This window comes from Gobius niger (genome assembly GCF_951799975.1).
Source record: "Gobius niger genome assembly, chromosome: 1".
In the NCBI taxonomy this organism is placed as follows: domain Eukaryota; kingdom Metazoa; phylum Chordata; class Actinopteri; order Gobiiformes; family Gobiidae; genus Gobius; species Gobius niger.
In genome coordinates this window covers 16,905,458-16,915,440 of record NC_136852.1, presented here as the reverse complement: position 1 = coordinate 16,915,440, position 9,983 = coordinate 16,905,458, and the positions used below count along the sequence as shown (strand labels likewise).

Here is a 9,983-nt window from a genome sequence, read left to right as displayed (position 1 = left end):
CACGCGCAGACTCGCAAACTTACAAACGCACAACAAAAGCAGTGGGAGAAGTTATGACAATTATTACTTCAACATTGTTGATGACAGGTTGGAAAATCGTCTAAAAACACTCTGAACTTGCTAAAGCCTCAACAAGCATTTTAAAGCTTTCCAAAGGGGTGGGGTGAGCGTGTCCCCAGGTCTTTTGGTTCAGACTACACTGTGTTTGAAGCTCTGGGTGAACTGAAGCAACGACACTAGGTAGCAACACATAGAAAAGTGTCAGCAACATTTCAACAGAAGTGGACAACTACTTCACTATTTGGCTTTTTGCTTTTTCTTTTAAGTCTTACAAGTTTTCAGTGAAATGTTGAACTGTACAGTAGAAACAACTGAACAAATAAAAGGATATGTTTAAGACTGAGCTGGAGCCAATTTGCAAATGGGAAAAACCAGACACACAAACGTGAAGGGGTAGTTAGAGGGTGAGATTATTGTGCTGCATTACACGAGTATGTATTACTGAGTGTGCTATATATATACATATATATAGCACCACTGATTCGGAAAGTGTTTCCTTATAAAACCCACTTCATAAGATATATTCTAAAAGTATTACAAAAACGTCTGAGGTTTGTCTTTCTTTTTTTTCCTGAATATGGTGACCAGTGCTGCTGCTCGGGCTTCCATTACAACTAATGTCAATGAATAACCACTGCTTCAAGAGATCATACAGTAAAGCTTTACGACTTCAGAAAACAAGATAATGATATACAGCATCTGTTACACCTTTACAATGGTATTCAACAGTGTATAGAATCATCTGATTTAAATTTGTAGAAAAATATCTGTGGATTATGGAAAAGTCCTGAATCGTCCCTTCTCTCCTGCCTTCAAACAAAAGTTTACCGTGACAAAAGTGAATCAATAGCTACTGGAGCAACTGTATTTACATTTTTCTTTTCCAAATAACCATTACAATTGGCACGCCTTATATTAATACCTGTAGTGCCCTTATTAATGTCACAGCAAACCTGACACAAACAGAAAATACAAAATGCCCTATGAAGAAATTCAGTGTTATTACAGTGTACGCTGTTTCTGCATGCTTCCTCCTTCATTCAACGCTCTGGCCTTTCAATGCTAGTTAGATATGTACAACAGAAGAAATGCATTGTGGGAAACAACTGTCTGAAATTAGACCTGGACCAAAGTATGTCAGGTCAGTCTAAATCGCCTTTTTGATATTTTCACTGCAGTAGCAGTTTGTTAGTATATACATCCCTCTCCACGGAGATGAGAAATGTTGACTGAAGTACTCACGAGGTGCGGATACACATGAACCACTGAGGTGAAAGTCTAATGACATCACTAGTTTGGTGCCCTGCTTGGCAGTTAAAGGCACAAATCTGATGATCTCATGTGGTTGAGATGAGTTGATGGAACAGGCGATAAAATAAGTGCTTTTATTTTACAGTAGCTATTCATCACCATTAAACACACGGTGGTTGTTCAGTTCAAGCCGTCCAGCAGAGGGCAACTCGCCTTTAGTTTGCAGAAGACTCATGTTTTACATCAGTCGTCCACAGGAAGAGCCTATGGGTGAGGGTCTTACGAATATCAGACACACTAGAAAATCCAATGTAACTAATCGTAACAGTGCAATGAATTATCATTTGACGGGCTTCTAATATGCGTATGTTTAAAGGGAATCGTCCCAATTACCAAGATTACAGCCTGAAATCGGACATTTAAAAATATGTGGGCCAGTAAGTTCTCCTGTTCTGTGTATCTGATGCTCTGACATGCAGTTGGCTTTCGAGTTTTTATTGGAGACAGCATTATTTAGTGTTAGGATATTGTGTTTGTGCTTGTTCACAACCACGTTTTTAAAGGCAAATATTTCTCAGCATCTTGGGATCATACTTTGTCGTAGTGTTTACAGACCCTGTCCCAGGATAAATCTTTAAAAAAGATCCAAATAAGTGCTTTGTTACAGACTGCTATACAAATTCTGCATAATCATAGGCTGGCTATCTGTTCATTGTGGCGTAGCACACCTGCTCGCTGGTACACTTCTCTAATCTCAATTTGGCAGATATGACCTTTCAAGTGAACATGAATTCTCAAGTTTAAGTAAAATTTCATTTGACCTTTCCAACATGTATACATTTGGACCTTCTAAATCATGTAAATGTCAACAGTAAATGGGTAAATTCTGCAGTAAACTGCAAACCCTGCTAAGTTGTATGCGTGGGCTTGCACAGTCATCCAAAATTACACCTGGAGATGAGAAAATGAAAAAAAAAAGAGAAGCTATAGTACTCATATTGATATGTCCTTTGATACTCTGCCTAGCAATTTAAGAGCGCAACTGTCTTGTTAGCTTAATGCTAATGGGAGCATGGACTGTAGCAAAACAATATTATATTTATATTGAAATGACACTAAACTTTAGGACTCTTGAATATACAAACAAATGAGAACTAGTACATCTCTGTAAATATTAACCAATACTGCCGGCAGTCTATACGTCTAATAAAAATGTTACTTGCCCTCTGAACAGTATAATCCCTTAAAAATAGACAACTCAAATGATAAGACATTACATGATAAAAATACAGCACCTATAAATAAGCAGAATAAAAACCAAACTATAAATGCAAAAATAGCAATAAAACCAAACTACAGTAAATCATAGTATTACACTACTTTGTGAGAAGATTAATGTAAAGGTAATGCATCAAACAGCTTAAAGAAGGGTGTCAGTTGTGCACTAGTAGTGTGTGCAAGTAGAAGTATGACCCCACTCATTTAAAAACACTGAACACTCGTCAATCGCACACACTTTGCAGACACACATATTAACATGTGTGTAGTGGCATGTGCACACACTCACACACAGGGGAGGCAGTGGGCTGACAGGCACTGAGGGCTTGTGTGGGACAGGGAGGTGATATGCCTTTGATTTGTAGTGTATACAGTAGAATTAAAATCCCTGGATACAGGATAGACTGGAGGAGAGTGGTTACTGCTCTCGAAGGGTGGGGGTGAATCCACTTAATATCACAAAACAGTTATTATTACTCATTGCCGCTTGTTTTTTCAGTCATTGCATTTTTGCCTATGATATGAAAGTGAATTGACCCCAACCCTATTGTACATGCGGGCACTAAAAACAAACACAGACAAGCAGACACACCCTTCCTGATTTGGCCTATAAAACAAGTTGATGATCAGTAACTTTGTGGTGAAAACACACTCAGCAGGTCCAGTGCTGTGTGGCTATCACAACTGAAAACAACAGGCATGTGTAGCATCACTATGTCGCTAAAGTACTAAGTGAATTATTGTATTTTGTTTTACAATGAAAAATTCATCAATTTAATCTTTCGTAACAATAACGTGTTATTTTCATATTTTCCACTTGTACTAATTAAAAAAACCTTTTTTTCTAAAATTCCCTATTCTGTACTCTTTAGAGTCAACAGACTGTGCAATCTCTTATTGGCAACCAAATTGCAATAATTAAAAAAAAGAGATCATCCTTCATCCTTAAAGAAGGGCTTAAGGAGGCAAAAGAGTTCCTTCGTTCCTCTTCAGATGAGTGCATGTGTTTGTGGACATGGGTATCCTTTTGGCCATCACATGGCTGTCAGGAGAATAGGATATGGGTCAGAACAGGATCAAGTTCCTTTTCAAACAAAATATCAGTAACCATGGCAGCTCAGCTCTAAGAGTGTACGGGTGGATTTAAAAACATGCTGCCTTTGAGAAAAGACCACACCCAGCAGTTTGGGTGAACACACAGGTGCACACTGACGTAACCCAGGACATACAAACACGCACGCGCGCAGTGAGTGAAAAAGGCAAAGGGTTTGTAACAGTCACTCTACAGTGTGAAAATGAGGCGTCTCACTGAGTGAGGGGAGGTCTGTGGACACTTGGGAGGTGAGAAGAAGAGCGGGAAAATCTCCTTTAAGAAAGTTAAGTGTTCTTGTAAGAGAGTTCCTGTCTCTATTATCTTTCAGTGTCTATCACTGTGACAGCTGCTGTGTCAGGCCTTGCCTGTTTTACTGAGTCCAGGTTAGGAGCCAGCTGTGGGTTAGACCCCAGCATAGACCCAACCAGTCTGGTGCACCAGTGGCTGGTGATAGGGGAGGTACAGCAGGGCCAAAGGCCAGCAGGACGGCTAAGTGCTTTTCTGAATACAAAAACAAAACTCAGTTTTAAAAAAGGAGAGACAAGTTCTCATATTTTGTTCTTCTAGTTATTCAGTAAATCTTCTTTTTAGGGTTTTGCTAACCACTCTTTGTTCCTTTCCTTTTTGGGGAAAGCTTAATGTAATAAAATGGCTGCTGAGCTTGACTTTGGCTGTGTCCACTCTCCAACTGGAACAGAGCAGGAGGTTGTGAGGTTATGAGACAAAGGGGTGAGGAAGGAGCTAGAACTCCCACTCTGAGGGATCTTCTTTGCTAGCGGCCTTCTCCAGTCTGTGTATGATGTTATTGAGATTGGCTGCTTTCTTCTTGCGCAGATTGTTGTCCCTGGGGTTTCTGGCCGGGCCAGGGGCTGGGATATTTGTATTGGGAGTAGAGCTACTGGGAGCCTCCGAGAGGCTGAAGAGCCCCATTGCGCCCTGTCCACAGCTGGAGCCGGGGCCCGGGGTGCTGCAGTCCGTCTGGGCAGGGGAGTTATTGGAGGCCCCTGCTTCAGAATCCTCCATGTCCTGGTCTTTACACACTCCTCTGTGATCTTCCAACCCAAGGCCTGTGCCCTCTGACTCTGTCCCATCACAGCTGTCCCCCTCTCCAGATTTGGATCCTCGTAGGGAAGGAGAGCCTCCATCGCTGCCTGGTCCTACCCCTCCAGCTGCCTGGATCTCTTCAATGAAGAGTTCTCGGCGAATTCGTGACCTAATAAATGACCATCATTAATAAACATTTTAAGTAAATGTGTACCATTTTTTAATGTTTAGACACTGACCTATAGTTATGAAACCAGTTGATGACTGTACTGGTTTTCAAATTAAGCTGCGATGCCAGCTCCTCAATGGTTTTGGGTGAGGGGTAAGGTTTCTGCTGGTAGGCCCTCTTCAGTGCCTCCTTTTCTTCTGGGCCCAGCACCACCCGAGGCTTTTTCAAGTGCTGCTGTCCTGGACTCTGGGAGCCCTGGATGTAGTCTGGCCCAACTATGCTTCCCTCCACAGAATGCCCATCACTCAAAGAACTCAGCCTCCTCTTCATGTAAGCTGCACAAAATATAGAAAACATGTCAATAACTTATAATACACAGTATTGATAAGTGAAAATGGTGACGTCGGCATCTCAAACAACCACTAGGTGGTGCTATTGTTCTTCAGATTAATTTAAACAATGAACTCCCTCATACTCTGAAGTAAAGGCGGTAAAGGCAGTTCATAATTACTGCAGGCATCTGAAAAAGAACAGCTCATGGCCCCTCACAAGAGGTTGACATTTTTAACCCCAATATGTGCTGCTAGATAAGCCAGTGCTTCAGCGTACAGGCCCTCTGAGCAAGGTTAGCTCAGTCTGAAAGTAGCTCACTGCCTTGCAGGCGTCAACCACATGGGTGAAAGGTCAAATATGGTTACTCCCGAATAGGTTCATGCCTTTCCTCTGGGCTTCTTTTTTGAACAGCACTATTCTCTATCGCAATGTGGATAGATTAGTTTGGTTGGATATACAAATGCAATAACATATAATCAGTGAAAACTGAAAAATAAAAATGAAACCTAACTTATAGGTCATTTTTAAGACTACACCTACAGACAGCATTGGAAAAATGACACAAATAAGCAAACACGGCATTAAACCTTTCAAGAGAAACCTTTTGGGCCCACAGTGCAAATAAAGAGTGATGAAGTGGTCAATGGGCTAAGAAACATTAAAACAAGCTTATAGACAAGAGCTAATTATGATGATGCTGATGAAGAAGAGTGCTGATGACTGTGAGTAAGCAGCCCCCGGCAGTCCCTTCCCTGTCACATCCAATACTGTCGGTGATGTCTGTCGTCCTGATTGGGACTGACATCACACCAAGACGACTGTGATCTGCACAACATGCTCTGTAGTCATGCACACAGGCGGATGTGCGCGCACAAGTAATTTTAAAATTCATTTGTGTCAATGCATTCATTGCAAAAACATATTTTTGCAACTATTGACTGATACAACTTGGTTATTGCGAGTTTGTCGAGTACACACCTTTTTTCTCCAGGCGTTTCATGTCCATAAGTTTCTCAACACTGTGAGGGTCCTGGAGCCAGAGCTGCATGCGTACAAAGGGCTCTCTGCCCTTCAGGCTGAGTTTGTGCCAAGGTTTGGGTCTGGCCAGCAGGTCTGAGACTGAACCCTGAGTCAGGCCCAAAATAGTCTCCCCAAACAGGCGTTGGCCTGGATACAATAAAGGAATAAACATATCAAGAGCTGCAGGTAATAACAGAAGTATTAGCCAACAAATCAGATACTTATTATGTTACATTACATAATTGATGCTTACCAAGGTTGTTATCCGTTAGCACCTCTTTGACCTTCTTGGTGATGGCATAGGTATCAAGTTCAGGGGACATTGCCACCATTTCTTGGATGCTCAGTCCTGAGTGGCCAGGTACGGGCAGAGGAGTGCCAGGCTGAGACTCCCCGCCAGAGGGCTCCTCAGAGGGGGCTTTCCCACTGGAGGACTGTGAAGTGAGTGGATCACCGACGAGTCCATTGACCGACTCTTCAGCCGAGCTCAGGGGCGACTCAGGGGCAGGACTGCAGCTGGCTGATGTTTTGGGGGTACCCTCTGTTTAAAGAAAGCAGAGGTTCAAAAACAGGCACTGTGGGCAGCAAGGCAAGTTTCATCTCCACCCCTGCTGTGCTGGGGCAGAACTTCAGTCTACTACATTAGCCAATTTATTTCCTGTTAAATTGCAAAAGGTGCTTAAGTTTTAAATTTGAAGCTTTTTTGGCTTTCTTGTCCTACTCCTTCATCTTGCTGTCTCTCTCTGTGTAGTACTGCTGTGCGGCTCAGCAGGCTGGAAGAGAGCAGTCATGAGGAGCTGTCAGTGTACATTAGCTGCTGTTTACACCCCCAGAGAGAAAGAGAGGCACGCACACACACACCGCGCTGCCATCTGGCGCTGCAACACTAACTTGTCTATGACATGACAAACCAGCAGCTTGCTGGCTGACAGTGCCACGGCACTGGGGATGGGGGGATGGTGGGAAGAGGGCGTAACGCTGGGTAGGATAGGTTCTGGCTCAACAGAGGGTATTTGGGGTGAGTGACAATGAAACAACTGGCCATCAGCTCTAATCAGGACCTCTTCTCTTTAAATACCAACTCCTTTGACAATAGTTTTCTGTGTGAGCTGTATACCTTGATTTGGAGTCTGCTGGATGTGTGCGTTTTGCCCTTGATCTCCGTTGAGCCACGGTTGCATGCGAAGGTAGGGCTCCCGGCTTCTCTGGTTCAACTTGTTCCAGGGTTTATGTCGAGACAAACTATCACTCAGTATTCCCTGAACCACATAAGAGAATGAGTTACATAAACAGAGAATGAACAGAGCAAAAATACTCACAGACCATGAACACCTAAGAGACCGGCCAAACGACTGCTCACCTCTTTGGAGTCCTCCTGGCTGTGGTTCTCCTCTCCTATCTGGCCAGATGTCGTCTTACGAGGGTCAGTGTGCATGTTGCTCCACCACTGCTCTCTCCAGTAACCCACTCCTCCCGCACTCCCAGAACGGGACATTGAGTCTGAGCCTCGTCCCAGCCGGAGTGCTCCTTCCGAGGACAGGTCCATCCCTGAAGAATGTCTTCCGTCTCGCTTCCCGCTAGAGCTGAAGTCCAGAATTGGTGACGGGGACGAAGGAGAAGACAGGATGGAACTGGAGGGCTTCTTGAGGGACAGTGCGAGGGGGTTGTAAGGCGGGAGCGGCGCTGTGAGGGCTGAGCCCAAGAGGTCCCTCTGAGATAAAGCCGAGGAGGAAGACGATGCTTTGAGAATGGGCTCTAGAGCTGCTTGCTGAGCCTCCATCTCTCTCCGGGCCTGTTCGAGGATGGAACGGATGGCCTCATCTGATCCACCTACACATCCCCCTCCTTTCAGTCCAGTATATGAGACTTGAGTGTGGGACAAGTCTGCAGAAGACAGGAGTTGTAAGAAAAAGCAGTAACACCTTTCTAAACAGTACAGTAATAGCATGGTAATAGGATGCTACAGAATGATGTCTAAAAGTGTAATAACACTGTAATTATGGTAATTCTAGAGAAACAGGACACACACCTATTTCATTTCACGGTAATGTGATTGAATCATTCATTCACCATTGTTGTTCTGGTGCCTTTTACCCCCAATCCAATTTTTAAGCTCAGTGTAGCTGCAGTCCAGTACGACAGAATGTGAATTAAAACAACAGCGAGGCTTAATCCAAGACTACATGTGAAGTCTGCACACTGTAAGTCACTCGGCTGCTCGATACTGCCATAGTTTTGCATCAACTCTCAAAAGCGATATTAAGCCAATGGCAACGCTGATACTGATACCAGGAAACTGTGGCAAGGACATTAAATATGATGCCAGTATCTGAACAACCCTATTCCTGTATAAAGATTTCACATTTACGGTAAAGTAGTATTAAGGAAAACAGGGCAGTAAAATGCACTTTCTCCCAATATCCCAAGATACCTACTCATGCCATGTATCATTGTGTTGTAATAAAGAGTGACCAAGAAACATTTACGCAGCTACAAAGTATCACATCGGCCTCTGGAGATACAAAAAGCAGCAACTCACCAGCTTTCTGCACCTGCAGTTCTCTTTTGGCCTGCTCCAGAATGGACTTGATGGCCTCGTCTGAACCTGCCTCTGGGGTACGGACTCGAGCTGTAATGTTACCTGGAATGACAGAAACAAAATTGGGGGCCAATGAAAAACTCCATCAAATTTTTAAAACGAGATAAATTTGCAAAGTAAAAAAAGAAAATGTCAGAAAACACAAACATTGTTTAATCACACTACACCACCACAACAACAGCAACATTCCCACCGCTGAGTTTCAAGGCAGCTACACTGGGGAGATTTCCATCATTCAGGATCCTCAGGCTCACACATGCACGCACGTAACATAGTGAACGCTCCCCTTCAACAAGAAAATACATACATGCTGGATCTTTGACAGTAACTCACTGAGTAATTACCTCTAAAAGGTGCCTAAATATTTGGCTTGCCAGTAAATTAATAACTTAACTCTCCCACACAGCATAGAAATAGTTCACCTCAACACAAACATGCCACACAGACAGAACGTGCTACAGTCTCTGGGTGAAGGAGACAGACCTGCGTGTGAAGCTGTATCAGAAAGGGTTCTCCGCTTCGGAACATCCTGAAACACTCGGCTAAGCTGGGGCTGGCCTGAGCCCTCTGTTAAAAACAATATATATCACACACTGTGTTAAATCAAATGTGTGTTTGTTCTCAGGCGCTTCTCTACACTATGCTGTACAATAATGTACAAAATGTGTGGATTTCCATTAAATTCACATGACAGTGAAGGTCTGCCCTAGAGTCTGTTTTCTCACTCAGGATAAACTCATTACTGCTACGAGACGACTGAATTGAAAGTACAGGACATTTTCTTCACTACTTGAATTATTGAATGGTGATGCAGTTGTTTTTTCTGCGCTTGTGAAACCACCTTCAATCAGAAATGTCTTGATGCGTTAACAAAAGCAGGCCAAGGCTAATCGAATCTCCCCGTAGTTAACAGTACCCCTGCCTTCCTTCTACTTTCCAACAGTCAATACTATTGATGTGTGAAAGGTTTCTGTATTGACTACAATAGCTTTGAAAGGCTCTTGGGATCTGTGTGCGACTAGGAACCCACTCAGAACACACAGGTGTGACACAGGATGGGAATTAGGAAAGAGAAAATAAAAATAAAACACTAGTCTATATTGACAGGCTAATCAATGGCTCAGTGCAGAGTTTTA

The 9,983-nt window shown here is 43.2% G+C and overlaps 1 protein-coding gene across 2 annotated transcripts in view; it reads right to left on the bottom strand.

Annotated features, from left to right (window-relative positions):
• Positions 1-9,983, bottom strand: part of cux1b (cut-like homeobox 1b) — a 51,091-nt gene that overhangs the window by 482 nt on the left and 40,626 nt on the right. The window contains exons 16-23 of one of the 2 annotated variants that reach the window (XM_079554275.1): positions 9,331-9,414; positions 8,788-8,889; positions 7,609-8,132; positions 7,366-7,507; positions 6,502-6,789; positions 6,207-6,395; positions 4,966-5,230; positions 1-4,895 (exon numbers count right to left, since the gene is read on the bottom strand). The exon at positions 1-4,895 is cut by the window's left edge and continues 482 nt beyond it. In XM_079554275.1, coding sequence (XP_079410401.1) covers positions 4,424-4,895; positions 4,966-5,230; positions 6,207-6,395; positions 6,502-6,789; positions 7,366-7,507; positions 7,609-8,132; positions 8,788-8,889; positions 9,331-9,414 — 2,066 coding nt within the window. In that variant the 3' untranslated portion in view covers positions 1-4,423. The remainder of the gene's footprint in view (positions 4,896-4,965; positions 5,231-6,206; positions 6,396-6,501; positions 6,790-7,365; positions 7,508-7,608; positions 8,133-8,787; positions 8,890-9,330; positions 9,415-9,983) is intronic. The other variant, XM_079554274.1, reaches the window with a different exon arrangement.